The sequence below is a fragment of the Bos grunniens genome, chromosome 22 (assembly GCF_055505025.1).
Source record: "Bos grunniens cultivar Pamir isolate PY7600 chromosome 22, Bosgru_T2T1.0, whole genome shotgun sequence".
Taxonomy (NCBI): domain Eukaryota; kingdom Metazoa; phylum Chordata; class Mammalia; order Artiodactyla; family Bovidae; genus Bos; species Bos grunniens.
Genome location: NC_141186.1, coordinates 5,454,888 through 5,470,669, shown reverse-complemented (window position 1 = coordinate 5,470,669; position 15,782 = coordinate 5,454,888). Strand labels below are relative to the sequence as shown.

General features: G+C 45.2%; 1 protein-coding gene across 1 annotated transcript in view; it reads right to left on the bottom strand.

Moving 5' to 3' along the window:
• TGFBR2 (transforming growth factor beta receptor 2) overlaps positions 1-15,782 on the bottom strand; it is a 92,858-nt gene that overhangs the window by 19,999 nt on the left and 57,077 nt on the right. The window contains exons 4-5 of the mRNA XM_086365629.1: positions 5,153-5,952; positions 3,167-3,308 (exon numbers count right to left, since the gene is read on the bottom strand). Coding sequence (XP_086221755.1) covers positions 3,167-3,308; positions 5,153-5,952 — 942 coding nt within the window. The remainder of the gene's footprint in view (positions 1-3,166; positions 3,309-5,152; positions 5,953-15,782) is intronic.

Genomic DNA, 15,782 nt, shown 5'->3' with positions numbered 1-15,782 from the left:
TGCAGAAAAAAGCAGGCAGCGCCTGGGCCTCCAGGCCAAAAATTTGGGCTCAGCCCTGAGAACAGAATGGGGTCCTGTTCTCCAGGCAAGAAAGCTGGGGTTTCACATTCTCCCCCTGCAAGAGAGTTCCTTGATGCCTAGACTCCTGCTTCATTCAGTCAGATGTCCAGCTCCTCAGAATAACTTGGAGGGAATATCAGTGGATCTATTTTGTGAAATAAAATACCAGTCTGTAACTCACCACACTGAGGTAAGCATTTTCCACATTTCCTTTTCTGAAATGAGACTGTCCATGAAAAAGATAGTAATTTCTTATGTTGTATTTCAAGTTATACAAAGAAGTTTAAGCTTCAGGAAGGCCTTTTATATCCTGCCCTCTGTATAAATTAAAGCCTAATATCCACTAGAGTGGTATTACCTATTTTATGTGTAAAGAAAGAAATGTGTCTGAAAGTGCAAATATTTAAAAAGGAAAGGGGGGAAAAAAGCCTGTTTCATCAGTGGACAGCAAGCTTCTTTATGGAAATCTGTGTTTGTACAACAGGGAAGAGGCAACACATCCTAACTCCCCTTAAAAGGTCCTGACTTTAATGTATCTTCTAAGAAGATCTTTAAATATAAAAGTCTCTGAAATTAAGATTAGGCTGAAAATCTGCCTTTACAGTTTTTGACGCACACATACATGCAAAAAAAAAAAAAAAACACAAATATAATAACACTTTTAAAAGTAGGCAAAAGAAAGGGATTATTAACACGTGAGTTCACACACTTAGTCAAGAGAAGGGCTGTCTGCTGGGCCACAGTGAGGATAGACAAATCACTTTGATTTTGCAGCCTGATGGGAGAAACCGTACTGTGGGCTTAAGATCAAACAAAATGAGAACTGGGATGGCCTCTTTTCCGGTTCCCCAAAGCCGTCTGTTCTTATCCTAAAGGTTATGAGGATTACTGAACAAATAGGACCCTGTTCCTTCCTTGGGAAAACTTGTTTATACTGTATCCGTTTTTAGATCTTGTAAAAGCTGGTGAACTCGGTTCTTCCCCACTAGCCGGAATTCTTCCACACTCAGCAGATATCAACAGGAAAGGGCTTCAGTCCCTGATGACTGTGGAAGCAGGGAGCGCAGATCAGGCCTTAAGAAGCTGGTGGCACTACCAGAGGGGACGGCAGAGACAGGCTCCAGCATGTTTATAGAACGATGAGCCGTTTTGAAAGGACAAGAGAGATACCGAAATCTAGGTGAATTTACTCTGACAGTGACAGCGGCATTGTCTCCTCTTTCACGGTTCACACGGGTCTGGTCTAAGGATTCATTTTGGAACTGTCAAAGCTTCAAGCAGAAGATGATTCTCAGTGACTGAAACTTGGTTAAACAAATTTCACTGTGCAAGGAAAAATTCAGTTACTTTTGGAAATACTGTGGGGGAAGACATCTCATGCAGAAAACCAGAAAATAACTGGGTTAGCCAGACAGGAAGTGCTATGTCCTGTGCAGGGACCCAGGGATGTGGGTGATGGGACAGCGAGGCTCCCAGCCTAGCCCATCCTGGAGAGTCAGCTAAGGAAGTTCTCAGCAGGAGGAATGATCAGAGCCAGCAATGCTGACAACCTAACCCACCTGGAGCAAAATGCTGGAGAGTCTGGCCAGTGCCCAAAACTGACCTAAGTGACAAATACTGATAACATTAAATATCCACGGAATAAAATACCCACAATCCCATACTCATGTAAACACAGAGTAAAATGAATAAATAACAAGGACTGGTGAGAGAAAGGACAGATATTTCCCAAGCATCTATGAAAAATATGTAGAAGGGATAAGAAAAATAGAAAATCACCATTAAGCAAACGTTACAGTAATAATCATCTGCAAGAACTATTAATTGACCCTAAAAATCAGCAGGTAAAATTATTATTAAAAAACAGGTCTAGTCTCCTTATTAAACAGGTGTTTAGTAGAAACAGGTCAAAGCACCTTCCCACAAGATATGTATTAATTACACATGGAAAAGGTAGTGTCTCCCCCGGGAGAGAGCTGGCGCCGCCTTCAGCGTGTGAGGAGACGGGCCAGCAAGCACGCTGGCACACCAGCCGTGTGCGGTGCTGAGGGCATGGCACTATTTCTGAGGCGTTCCTGCCTGGAAAGGCACGATCCCAGTCTGACCATAGGAAGGCATCAGAGTAACCCACAGTGGGAGACTGTTTATAAAATAACTGGTCTGAATTCTTGCCAAGGTCACGAAAGAAACAGGCTGAGTGACCATCACACGTTGAAGGAGACTGAGGTGGCCTGGACACCAAGGTAATGTGGAATCCCGAGTGAATCCTGTTCCCCAATTCTGGGGACTTGGTTTAGGTAAGATGTTAGCAGGAGGGGAAGCTGGGTGAAGAGCATATGGGAACTCCCTGTACTACTCACGCAATGATTCTGTGAGTCTAAAATTATTATGAAACAAAGGGTTAAACATAAAATTGGAGTTAGCTTGGCTTGACTTAGCATCCCACCAGGACCAGGTTAGGATATACACACTTCTAAGGTGAGACCTCAGATCCTGACGGTAACCACTGTATACCTCTGAGGAGGCCCAGAAAAGGATGAACTGGTGTGGACATCAGCCATGCCCATCTCCAGGAAGATGAGGGGACAATGCCCTCTAAAACATGACATCCCCGGTACCCCTGAAGAATGCTACATTCCTTAATAACCTCTCTTCTCTAGATTTTTCAAAACCTAAACAAATCTGTCAAACCATTCTGCTTGTTTTCTCCAGCAAAGGAAAGTTAAGTCCATAAAAGTAAATTTTAAGTAAAATCTATTTTCTGGACCTTTTAATTCTGAAAAACCTTTTAAAAAATCAGGTAATTTTCTGAATCAAAGAAGAAATGAATTCTTATAAATATTAGTGTTCCTCTCTTGCTAGATCTGTAGATACCAATGGAGAAATGGGTCCAGGGAAAAGTAATTATATACTTCAGGAAAGGAGATAAAGTGCTTTATGCCCCGAACCTGGCTTGCAGCTACAGAACCAAGGCATGATTCCACATCATGCTGGAATATCTGTGTCCTACCAGATCTCACACAGCTCTTCCGTATCCCTGAACTCATGCTGAAGCAATGAGCACAGCATCATTTGGAGGTCCACCAGGATGGTGGTCCACGCCTACCTCCCACTGCGTTGCAGCGAGACGTCATCTCCCAGAGCACCAGGGCCATGGAGTAGACATCCGTCTGCTTGAAGGACTCCACGTTCTCCAGATTCATCCTGGACTCGAGGACCTCTGGAGCCATGTATCTCGCCGTTCCCACCTAAAGAAGAACACACACGGAGGCCCGTCATCCAACTCCCACTGCAGGTCTGCTTTCAAAATACAGCTGACGCTTGGCCCCCTACGTGAGTAGTTGTTGGTCTTTAAAAACCACGATGCTTTTTAAGATAATGAGACCTGCGTAGAAAGGTAGAGCTTATGTAATTTTTTTAAAAAATAGGTTGTCTCTCCCTGAAAAACCTTGAAAGAATATAAAGAACAAATGCCAAAAGAAGGAAATGGCAAAGCCCAGACCTGCTGTGTCTAGGCTCAGGACACAAGATCATCATACCACGTGTGCAGTAACGTCCTTGCAGAGACCCTGAGACCACACTGGTGACGGACACTTTCAGTGTTTTTCCAAATTAAATATCTTTTCATTCTTGAAACTCCAAGATACGAGGTGAAAATAATAACTGCCAGGATTCTTTTTGTCCCCTGAGGGTTGCGTTAGTCTCCTTTGTTCACCCCCCGGTACGTTCTAGTGTGCCGAGGATGTCATATAATTACATAAAAGCTCTGCTGAGTCGAACTATACGGAAGTATTTACACTACAAGCTCAAATCTGGTCATTTTATAAATTTGATAGGCATGCTGTGTGATTTTATCTGACAGTATGAAAACACTGTGATACATAGGAAAAAAGAAAAAAATATTTCTAAGGAAAAAATCATTTGAGTGTGTGATAATGCAGCTTGTATAGACTGACTAAATAACAGCGACGTCCTACCTTCCCAAGGATCCAGGGGAATGTCAAGTGAGTTGATAATGTTACTCCAAAATAATGCTTTTTATTGTCATGCATTAGAAGACAAGTTTCTTTTTAATAAGTCACTCCACGACTGGTCACCCTGGCACATTGATTCATCTGAGTTTCAACATGCTCATCTCCTCACTGGATGTGCACCCCTGGAGGGCTGCCTGAGCAGTGACGAGATGCTCCAAAAGCACAACCCTCAGCCTGGTCAGAGGAGGCAACGATGCTCCCAAGACTTTGCTCTCAGTCACAGCCAAGCTTCTGGTGTGTGAAACACGGGGCCCATCTTTTATAAAGGATGACAACAACGCTGTGTGTGCATGCTAAGTCGCTTCAGTCGTCTCTGACTCGCAACCCCATGGACTATAGCCCGCCAGGCTCCTCTGTCCATGGGATTCTCTAGGCAAGAATGCTGGCGTGGGTTGCCTTTTCCTTCTCCAGGGGACCTTCCTGGCCTAGGGACTGAACCCAAGTCTTATCTGTCTCCTGCATTGGCAGGTGGGTTCTTTACCATAGTGCCACCTGGGGCACCCAGTGGTAACGTTAGTCAGTCTCAAATAGCTCCTTAGCCAAAAAAGGTTTCCAGTTTAATCTGTGAGATGTTTCAAAAGAACTCTCCCTTCACCCAGTCAGTCACTCACTCTGTAGATACTTATTGGTCTCTTTGCCTGTTCAAGGCCTTGTGTTGGATGTGACCAAATGTATGTGGATTTGGACTTCAAGGAGATTGCCTTCTAAAATGGTAAAAAAAAAAAAAAAAGGCAACATAAGGACCAAAAGTACAGAGCAGAAAGAGGCTGAGTACAAGGAAAAAGAGATACTAGCAGTGCTTGAAGCAAAGAAAAAAAGTCTAAATGGACGAGAAATGAAGACTGACTCAAGGAGAAAATGGCTGTGCTAGATTGGGAAGGGTCTGAGAGCCAGAGAGAGAAGTGCTGCTGGCTGTGGGAGGCACCCTGGCAGGAGAGCAGGGCGCTTCCAGGGCTGAGTGGATCCCCTGGGGGAGGTCAGAGTGCAGGGCGGAAGGAGCGCGAGCCGGAGGGGCGCAGCAGCGAGGGGTGCAGCAGTGAGGGGCAGGGCCACCCTACCTGCCCACTGTTGGCCAGGTCATCCACTGACAGGGTGGGGTCCAGCCGCAGTGAGAGCCCGAAGTCGCAGAGGCAGCAGGTGAGGTCGCCCTTGACCAGGATGTTGGAGCTCTTGAGGTCCCTGTGCACGATGGGCATCTTGGGCCGGCCGCACAGGGTGTGGTCGCTGTGCAGGTGCGCGATGCCGCGGGCCAGCGAGCCGCCCAGCCGGCGCAGGTCCTCCCAGCTGATGACGTGGCGCGTCAGGTACTCCTGCAGGTTGCCCTTGGCGTGGAAGGCAGTGATGAGCCAGTACTGCTTGCCCAGCTCCGTCTTGCGCTCCTCGGCCGTCAGGAACTGCAGGATGTTCTCGTGCTTGAGGTTGATGTCCGAGAAGATGTCCTTCTCCGTCTTCCAGGAGGCATACTCCTCGTAGGGGAAGATCTTGACGGCCACGGTCTCGAACTGCTCAGACGTGTTCTGCTTCAGCTTGGCCTTGTAGACCTCGGCGAAGCGCCCCTTGCCCACCAGGGTGTCCAGCTCGATGGGCAGCAGCTCCGTGTTGTGGTTGATGTTGTTGGCGCAGGTGGAGCTGATGTCGGAGCGGTCGTCCTCCAGGATGATGGCCAGGTGCTCACTGAACTCCATCAGCTTGCGCGGCTTGCCCGAGTCCCAGGCTGGGCTCAGCTTCTGCTGCCGGTGGATGCGGTAGCAGTAGAAAGTGATGATGACTGCGATGGCGATGCCCAGCGGTGGCAGGAGGCTGACGCCTGTCACTTGGAAGATAACCAGCAGCAAGTCGGGGTTACTGCTGGTGTACTCTGAAGTGGAAACACAGAGAAGGAGCGGGTCAGCAGGTGTGCCCTGGGAAGAAGTGGTCCACACCCCAGGCACTGTGGGATTTACCATCAGCACAGTTTTAATGGACACGGTATGGTAAGTTTTTATTCCAGGCATGGATGCTTGGGTGTGCTTGTCCATCTGGCCATCTAGTCAACGTCTTTTACTCTTCCCTCAAAACTTAGCTGGGAAATCAAAATTCACCATCAACCAATCAGAATTGAGAACAAGCTGATTACAAGCTGAGAACAAGGCCCTCCTCACTGGCCTTTAAAAATGCTTTGCTGGCTCTATTCACAATAGTCAGGACATACAAATAACCTAAATGTCCATCAACAGATGAATGGATAAAGATGTACATATATACCATGGAGTATTACTCGGCCATAAGAAAGAATGAAATAATGCCACTGCCAGATACACGGATGGACCTAGAGGTTATCACACTAAGCGAAGACAAACATATGACATCAGTTACATGTGGAATCTACAGTATGGCACAAATGAGCCTACCTACAAAACAGAAACACACTCACAGACACGGAAACAGACAGGGTTACCACGAAGGGATGGAGAGGGCTGGGGTGCGAGTCTGGGTTACGCAGATGCAAACTGTTATACACGGGATAAGCAAACTCCTGCTATAGACCAGGCAACTATGGTCAACATCCTGTGTCAAACCATAACGGAGAACAGTAGGAAAAAGAACACACACACATATATGTATATATAACTGAGTCACTTTGCTGTGCGGAATTAACATTGTAAATTGACTATACTTCAATAAAATTTTTAAAAACAGGAAGAAGGAAAAATTTGGTGATTGAATCTTGAAAACCTAAGTTCTTACTCACACTGGCAGGCTGCATGGGACCCCAGGGTAGGTGGGACCAGAGGCTGAAGTGTGATGGGACAAAATGGTTGCAGGAAAAGACTGAACTACAGGAGAAATAGAAACTCTTGTGGAGATATGGATGGTCCCTGTTACCCAGCAAAGAATGAGCCTCGAGATCAAGACTGAGGGGACAGATAAAATGATACTGATGCAGTATCAGCATCAGACACCGCAGCAGATGCTGCAGAAAATAACATTCCTCCCCTGTAACTCCACCTCTACTATCTGGACTATCCAATGGGAATGTTTTCTTCAAGTGGACACCTGTCTGTAACAACATAAGATGTCTTATAAATAAATGTGTTTAATTCTCTGCTTGTTCCTCCCATGAGAAAGTAAGTTCTACAGGGGTAAATCTAGAGGTCCTGATCACCACACTCTACTAAGCAGCTGGTGCAGGGTAGAAGCTGGATGAATGATTAATGAGACAAAGTCCCTCCCTTCTTGGATAAAGAAGATGTGGTACATATAGACAACAGAATACGACTCAACCATAAAAAAGAACAAAATGCCATTTTTGCAGCAACATGGATGGAGCTAGAGATGATCACACTAAGTAAACTCAGACAGACAAATACAATATGTTATCACTTACATATGGAATCTGAAATATTGCACAAATGAACTTATCTATGAAACAAACAGAATCACAGACGTAACAGACAGACTTGTGCTTGCCCGAGGGAGAGGGTTGGGGGAGGGATGGATTGGGAGTTTGGGGTTAGCAGGTGTAAACTAGTATGTATACGATGGATAAATAACAAAGTCCTACTATTTAGCACAGGAAACTATTTTAATACCCTATGATAAACCATAATGGAAAAGAATATGAAAAAGGGAATGTATATATGTATATATATATTCCTTTATATATACATATTGGAATGTACGTATATATGTGTTCAGTTCAGTTCAGTCGCTCAGTCATGTCCGACTCTTTGCGACCCTATGAATTGTAGCACGCCAGGCCTCCCTCACCAACTCCCGGAGTTCACTCAAACTCACGCCCATCGAGCTGGTGATGCCATCCAGCCATCTCATCCTCTGTCGTCCCCTTCTCCTCCTGCCCCCAATCCCTCCCAGCATAACTGAGTTAATTTGCTGTACAGCAGAAATTAACACTGTAAATCAACTAGACTTCAATTTAAAAAACTCCCTCTCATTCTCCACGCTGTTCAGCAGGGGTCAGCAAACTATGGCCCCAGGGTACAGGGGATGCTCTTGTTCAGCCTCAAGAGGGATGGATTTTCCATTTTTAAAGGACTGTTTAAATTAAAAAAAAAGACACTAAGTAGTTCATACAACAGAGATCACTTCTGGCCCTAAAACATCTACTACCTGGCCCTTTACAGAAAAAGTCTGCTTGCCCCCCTTCTACTGGTGCTATTTTAACAACCTGCAATGCACCGGGGAAATCTAAAGAGCCATCATGTTGCTCCAATGTGAATATTCTTTTATGGATGAGAAAACAACTCAATGAAAAATTTCTAAATATTAATTGCATAATTATTTAGCTGTGTGTCCAATTCATTAAAGGCGGTCAAACATCCAGATGAACTGTTCATGTATCACTGATAATTTTATTTTCCAATTCCTGTCCATTTATGAAAAAGAATATTCCTTGCTGATTTCTAGTCTTTTTCAGGTTAAAGGAAACACAGAAACAGAAATCTGAAATTTACCGATTAAAGAAGACTCTAGAAACCCCCCTTTCAATATCAGAAACCAAATGTTACCTTCCCCTCAAATTTCCTGTGATTTCGTTTTGAAAACCTACACATAAAAATTTGGTGGGGAGGGAATTATCTATTAACATCTGTCAGTCTTGAAACTTCAAAGAGGTGGTGAAAAACCCTAACAATAGCAAATCAGGCTGAAAGGAAGCTCTGGGATGTGGCTTTATCTAAACAGAAGCCACCCACACCCTCTCAGAGTTAACCCCTGAGTTGCTCCTAGAGAAACCAGCAGCTGTGGGTATAGCGGGTACAATCAACTTCTCCTTTACTCAGGGACCAGCAGGGAGTATTTCTTCCTGCCAACCCCCAATTACACATAGAAGAGTAAACTGAATACAAAGTATATACTTCTCTGTGTGCCAAGAGTTTTATATAATATTTATATTTAGTGGACAGAAAACCCCATGAGATAGATACTGCTATTATTATAAACCCCATTCTGTAGATTCTCAAACTCTGATTAGAGACGCCCGCTCGTAACCCCATGCCATGCTGTCTCTAAACTTCACATCACTGGGAGCCAATTAAGAATGCCTTTATACAAGCGCTCAATTGGATGAAGTGGCTGTCTTCACTTGGGGCTGGCCTAAGTGACTGCAGGCCGTCCACTAAGTGATCCCGGGGCGTCCAAAGGGGCACATTTGGGTGTGTAGACTGCTCCCCTCGGTTCTTAACGAAGAACCAATGTTCCTGCCACTGTGCATCTCTCTCCTGTCTGGGAATCAGAAGTCTTACACAAGGAAGAACCTTAAACCTTTTTGCTTTCTTCTCTCAGAACCCATCATCACAGGACACAGCTTGTACAGAACTCAAGACATAATTGCTGAACTACTGAGGGAGGAGGCAGATGGGCCCCCCTGCAGGATAAAGCAACTGGAAATTCATTCTCTATTGACTAAAACTCCGAGACAAGAATAGCAGGACAATTAAGGGAGAAGGCTGGGCCCCCGCTCAAACCACATACTTCTCATTCCGGAAGTCAGGAAACCTCCCCGACCACACATGCACAGAAAAGCTCCCTGCAGGCTGGAGAGGGAACAATGTCTTGGGATGCTCTACCCAGAGGCCTCTTCGGTAGGATCCATCTTGGCTAAGAGATGTGTGCGCACACTTGGGAGGATCCTGAGATATACCAAACACAGACTGTGAACCAGGCAAATCAAAATGACTGGCCAAAGGAAAACCGGAAAAAAACGCCCCATATAAGTGATTTAAACTGCCATGAGGATGCGACTCAGGGACTCTCCCTCTGAGTCTGCCTGTGTGTCTATCCACGCATACCATACTCTTTCCTGCTAATAAAACACTTTACTTGCTTCACTACGTTCCATCTCCGTGGAAGTTCTTTTCTGCAGAGCAGAAGGGCCAGGGCCCTTGTCAGTGACCACTGACCTAGTGGCTATGATCCGGTACTTCCACCGCTGCAACCCAGCCCCAGTCTCTGAATGGGAACCCAAGCCCCGCTCCAAGCTGTTGCAGGCCGAGGACACCCGAGATCAAGGATCAGTACTCTCCATCACCCATCTCTTGGACACACAAGTAACCAGTGCTCAGAACCTGAGGTTCACTTTACACTCCCCTGTTGCAACAAGGGACAACGGTGGCCACACCGAGTTCTGGGGTTCCTACAAAGGAGGGGACGCCTCCCAGGCGCACACAGAGGTGACTCAGCCTGGGCTCCAGAGACAGAATTCAGTGGGCCTGGAAGCTTACATGGGCAAAATGACACCTTTTTATTTTCTCTAATCTTTAACTAAAATTTCACATTTCCCAGCATGAGCCATGCCATGACTTTGTCACCAAGAGAAACCACAGATAATTTCATGCTGTGTTAACATTTCTTGCAGAGGCCTCAACGAATCCTTTATATTCAGCACTTAGCCATTTCAGTTTGTTCCATCTGATGCTAGATCTTGTTACTTAAACCATTACTATAGAAGAAGCAAAGATTACTATAGCACAGATTTCTTAAATCATTTGTATGGTTTAATTGTATGACTCTAGGTTGGATTTTCTTTGAATTCCCGTGTGTGCTGTTTTAGGCATTTAAAGACATCACTGTGAAGAGATCCGCAGGCTTTGCTAGGCGTCCCAGCGTGCATGGCGCGCACAGCACCAGAGAGAAGGCATCGAGTGCTGGTCTCCCTGCCCGGGTTTCCTGGAGTGGAAACTTCCAGACGCCTCTGTTTCTGCAGGAACTGAGTAAGGGAGAAGTGGTGCCGGAGTGGTCCTCCTGGGGTGGTGTGTTGTACGCCCCAGGGACAAGGGTAGATTCTGCCCTTGTGAGGGGAGCTCTGCAGTGGGAAAGGATGGGAAACCCTGCTCTGAACTCTGTGAGGAACGCTGGAGGTAACCAACCCCTCATGGGCTTTACTGAGCTGAGTCCCGGGTCCCTCACTGTATCAGCAGCATCTCACTTTACTCCCCCAGCAGCCTTCTGTTCACTGCCTAGTTTACAGAGGGGCTACGAGAGGGAAGGGAGGGGCAGGTGGAAAGGAGGGAAGGCAGAGAGAGCGTGGGGGTGGGGAGGGGAGGAACTGAGGGGTCCCATTTCCTTCAGGTCTGATGGCTCCAGAGCGCGTGTTCTCGCCACACCACCAAGCTGTCTCCCCAGCAATGGCCCCAGCAGGCTGTTTAGTAATTCCCAAAATTTCCAACCAAATGTGTCCCACATACAGGAGCCCAAGTGAGCTGCAAATAAACAGCCATTTGCAAATGTCAGAATCTTGATAAATAAATATTTTTTAAGGACAAACGTCAAAGATAAATGTTAGTATGCCCTAAAAACATACAAACTGGCAGAAAACCTCAAGGGGAAATTCCTTGGTATAGGTTCTTCCCGAGTAATTTAAAAGTAAACAACTGGCCTAATCCCGCACACACACACCACAATGAAAAGAGGTCACTCCCAAGCTCCTTCAAGTCCTCTGTGAGGCCCAAATCCATCGCTGCTTGCCAAAAGGAACTTAACACTGAATCTCTATAATTTATTTTTTCTTCAAAAAAATCACATAGAGAAAAAGACATTAAATTAAGGTCAAGGATTGTTTAATGCATCTTGATAAAAACCAAATCAACAGAGCTAACTGTGAGAGATGTGTGCTTACTTCACTAGTTGAATTGGCTCTGCAATTCCTCTGACTCAGTGAAGCAGTCTGGGCAGAAATTTACCAAGGCACGAAGTGACCCAAGCAACAGAAAGGGCTATCAGATGCTCGCTGTCTATACGCCTCGGTGCACTGGTGAACACGGCAAGACAACCACAGAGCTTCTTGAAGCCGGCAGTGACACCTAACCACAGAGACTTTCACATGCCAACATGTTCATCTAAAGCAACAGGATATATACGCAACTGGCTGAGAGCCAAACAAGGAAGCTGTGCTCGAGAGAGAGAGGCTGGGGGGAAGGGAGAATTTCCTGTCTAAAGCCACTGGGTTAATGGCGATATTTAAAACTACAGCTTTCATTTACTGAGAACCTACTAAATGCCAAGCACTGGTTTCATGTGGACTATTTTGAAGTCCTGTAGCCACGCTGCTAGGTCTGAATCAGGTCTCATTTCCCAGACATGTACACGGGGATCCTGTGTGTACAGCAGAGGCTGGCGTGGCAGGTCACTTCCTAGACACACGCATGGGGATCCTGTGTGTACAGCAGAAGCTGGCGTGGCAGGTCACTTCCTAGACATATGCATGGGGATCCTGTGTGTACAGCGGAGGCTGGCATGGCAGGTCACTTCCTAGACACATGGGGATCCTGTGCGTACAGCAGAAGCTGGCGTGGCAGGTCACTTCCTAGACACAAGGGGATCCTGTGTGTACAGAGGAGGCTGGCGTGGCAGGTCACTTCCTAGACACACGCGTGGGGATCCTGTGTGTACAGCAGAGGCTGGCGTGGCAGGTCACTTCCTAGACAGGCGCACGGGGATCCTGTGTGTACAGTGGAGGCTGGAGTGGCAGGCAGTGGCCAGCTGCAGGCGGAGTGTCCCTCAAGAGGGATGCTGATGATAGCTCCCAGGATTTTTGGCCAACAGAGGGTTCAACATGAACTTTTAGAGAAAGGACCCGACTGACTATACAGTCAAAGAGAAGGAAAGAGAGTAAAGAGAAACACTGAAATCAGAGGAATGGAAAACAAAGACACAGAAGGGATCAGCAACACTCTGGATAGACTCTGCTGCAGTGACCAACACAGCAGGTGAACCTCGGTGACACTGACGCACAGCGAAGGGCAGACAGAGGCCTGGAGGACACAGAATCTCAGGCAGTGGAAAAGCTTTTTGCCAATAAGTTTGAAAACTTAAACAATACTGGTCAATGTCCTAAAAATTAATACGTGTAATTTACTAAAACTGAGCCAATAAAAACTTGAATAGTCTTACAAACATTAAAGTAATTGAGTAGTTAAAAATCTTCCTAGATTATAACTGTAATTTTGAATCTTTTTTAAAGCCCATGATTCACTGTCAAATTTCTTAGTACCAATGACTGGATGCACATGTCAGAGTTTGTTTTTTGCAGAATTGCCAACCCCCTAAACTTCCTACAATAAAAATGCCAGCGGACTTCTTGTAGAAATGTTTGACCATTGTCTAAACAAGTGGGGAACCATCAGATATATCCGGAATGTGCCTCTATGAAATCAATGGTCCACCTGTTTAAAGTCAAAGTCACAAAAAGCAAGAGACACACGGAACAGTCAAAACAACTGAGGGCCATGGTGGTCCTTGACTGGGTCAGCAACGCCCTCACTGCTTTGGGGAAGCTGAACTGTGACTGTAATACACCCCCACCCCCAAATACACACGGGGATGAGAAGGAGGTAAATACAAGGGGAGGGTACACAGGGGCTCATTGCTGCATTCTCTCCGCTTATCTGAAAGCTTCGTTTTCCCAGTAGAAACAGGAAGAAAGTATCCAAAAACATGCGAGCAACAATGCTCCCCTCAAAGCCCCTAATATACACCCATCTCAGATGAAGCTGAGAGCCACCAAGCTTCCAAGGACAGGTCATTTCAATGTCACCCAAATTCAGTAAATAGGAAAAGCACTGTGTCTCATTCTTTGAAAACAGGACAACCAAAACCAAAGAGAATATATGAAAATTACAGAACAATCTCTCTCACATACTACGATTTGAAAAACGAATTCTAAATAAAAATGGTGTGTTGAGCGGTGCTAAGTTGCTTCAGTCGTGTCTGCCTCTTTGCGACCCTATGGCCTGCCAAGCTCCTCGTCCATGGGATTCTCCAGGCAAGAATAACTGGCGTGAGTTGCCATGCCCTGCTCCAGGGGATCTTCCTGACCCAGGGATCAAACCCTTGTCTCTTATGTCTCCTGCGTTGACATTCATGTTCTTTACCACTAGCACCAATAATAAAAATGTTAGCAATCCAAATCCAGCCAAAGCTATAAAAGTATTATTTTAAATTAAAAACAAATATGCAAATAAAACAACTCCTATTACTGACCACACTAATAATTTAAAGGAGAAAAAAAATGTATGATCCATTCGGTAGATACAGAGAAAGTATATGATAAAGCAAAAGGCCTCCATAAGGAATACATACCAACAATCTTCAGCAAACCTTATTCTAATGGGGATATTTCAAATGCAATCCTTTGAAAAATGGTTCAGGCACTGAGGCCAACTAGAGCTATTTCTACTCAACATGACTTACATCCCAAGCAACCAGCACTGGGAGGCAGAATGGTGGAATGTGCCATGCCGGGTAAGAAAGTCGACCCAGATAGGCTCATCTCACCTGGTCCTTTACACCTGATCAGCGTTGTTCAGTCTCCAGATGTCACTGGGCTTGCTCATCTACTGTATGGACAGAGCCACTGACAGGTAACTGCCTTTCTGATGATACAGTTTTATGTAAGGGATGATTGGCATCAGGAAGACAAGCTCACAATATTAAAAGCACTCTTCATTCAGTCCAAAAACCCTATTATTTCCAAAGAGACCAATACAAAGTACATTTTGTTAAAACGGCTTATTTGAGAATTTTTATCCCAAGTCTCCTGTATATCCCCAAATCATCTCTCTGCCCCGCTGTGTTTGCTGCCTGGGGTTTAAGGTCACTTTTTGTGCAGGACATTACCCAACAGTGACTGAATTTCAAATCCTGAACTCCTTGCGGCCCTTGGAAGGAAACTTCTCTTGAGCTTTCCAAGTCTACAATCTAAGGAAGGTATTGTACTTTTCATGTTACTTCTTTGCCTCTAAACCAGACACTACATTGAGCTGAGATTCGATTTCATGATTTTCTTAATACACACTTACAAGTTGCTGTTATTGACAATTTGAAGAAAAAATTGTCAATAGAAGTCTAGAAAAAAAAGTTCTAGACTTAAACTAGTAATATTTTATCAGGCAATAGAAACCCCTAAGAATAATCAAAGTAGGTTCTACAATGGCAGTCCAGTGTTTGGGACTCTGTGCTTTCATTGGCAAGGGTCCGGGTTCTATCCCTGGTTGAGAAATTAAGATCCCACAAGCCATGCAGCATGGAAAGAAAAAACCAAAACCAAAACCTGACAGTTATTATTCTGTATATTTAGAGGAAGCAGCATGGTAGATGTTGGTTTTTAAGAACTTGGGATTCTGAAGCTTTTGCACAGCAAAAGAAACAAAAAGACAACCCAAGAACGGGAGAAAAGGTCTGCAAATGAAGAGACCCACAAGGGATTAATCTCTAAAATATGCAAAGAGCTCGTGCAGCTCAATATTAAAAAAAAAAATCAAAAAAGCAGGCGGGGGTGTTTCTGGTAGCTCAGTGGTAAAAAAATCCATCTGCCGATGCAGGGAATACGGGTTCAACCTGACACAGGACGATCCCACAGCCCGCGGAACTAAGCCTGCATGCCACAACTACAGAGCCTGTGCTCTGGAGCCCCAGAGCCGCAACTGTGGAAGCCCACGTGTCCTGGAGCCAGTTCTCTGCAATGAGAGAAGCCTATGCACCCCAACTAGAGAAGACCCAGCACAGGGATTGGGACTCCCAAAAATAAATGATTTTTTTTTAATTCTAAAAAAAAAAAAAATGAGCTAAATAGACATATCTCCAAAGAAGACATATGTATAGCCAAAATGCACATGAAAAGATGATCAGTATTTTAATTATTAAAGAAAAGCGAATCAAAACTACAATGACGTACCACCTCCCATTGATCAG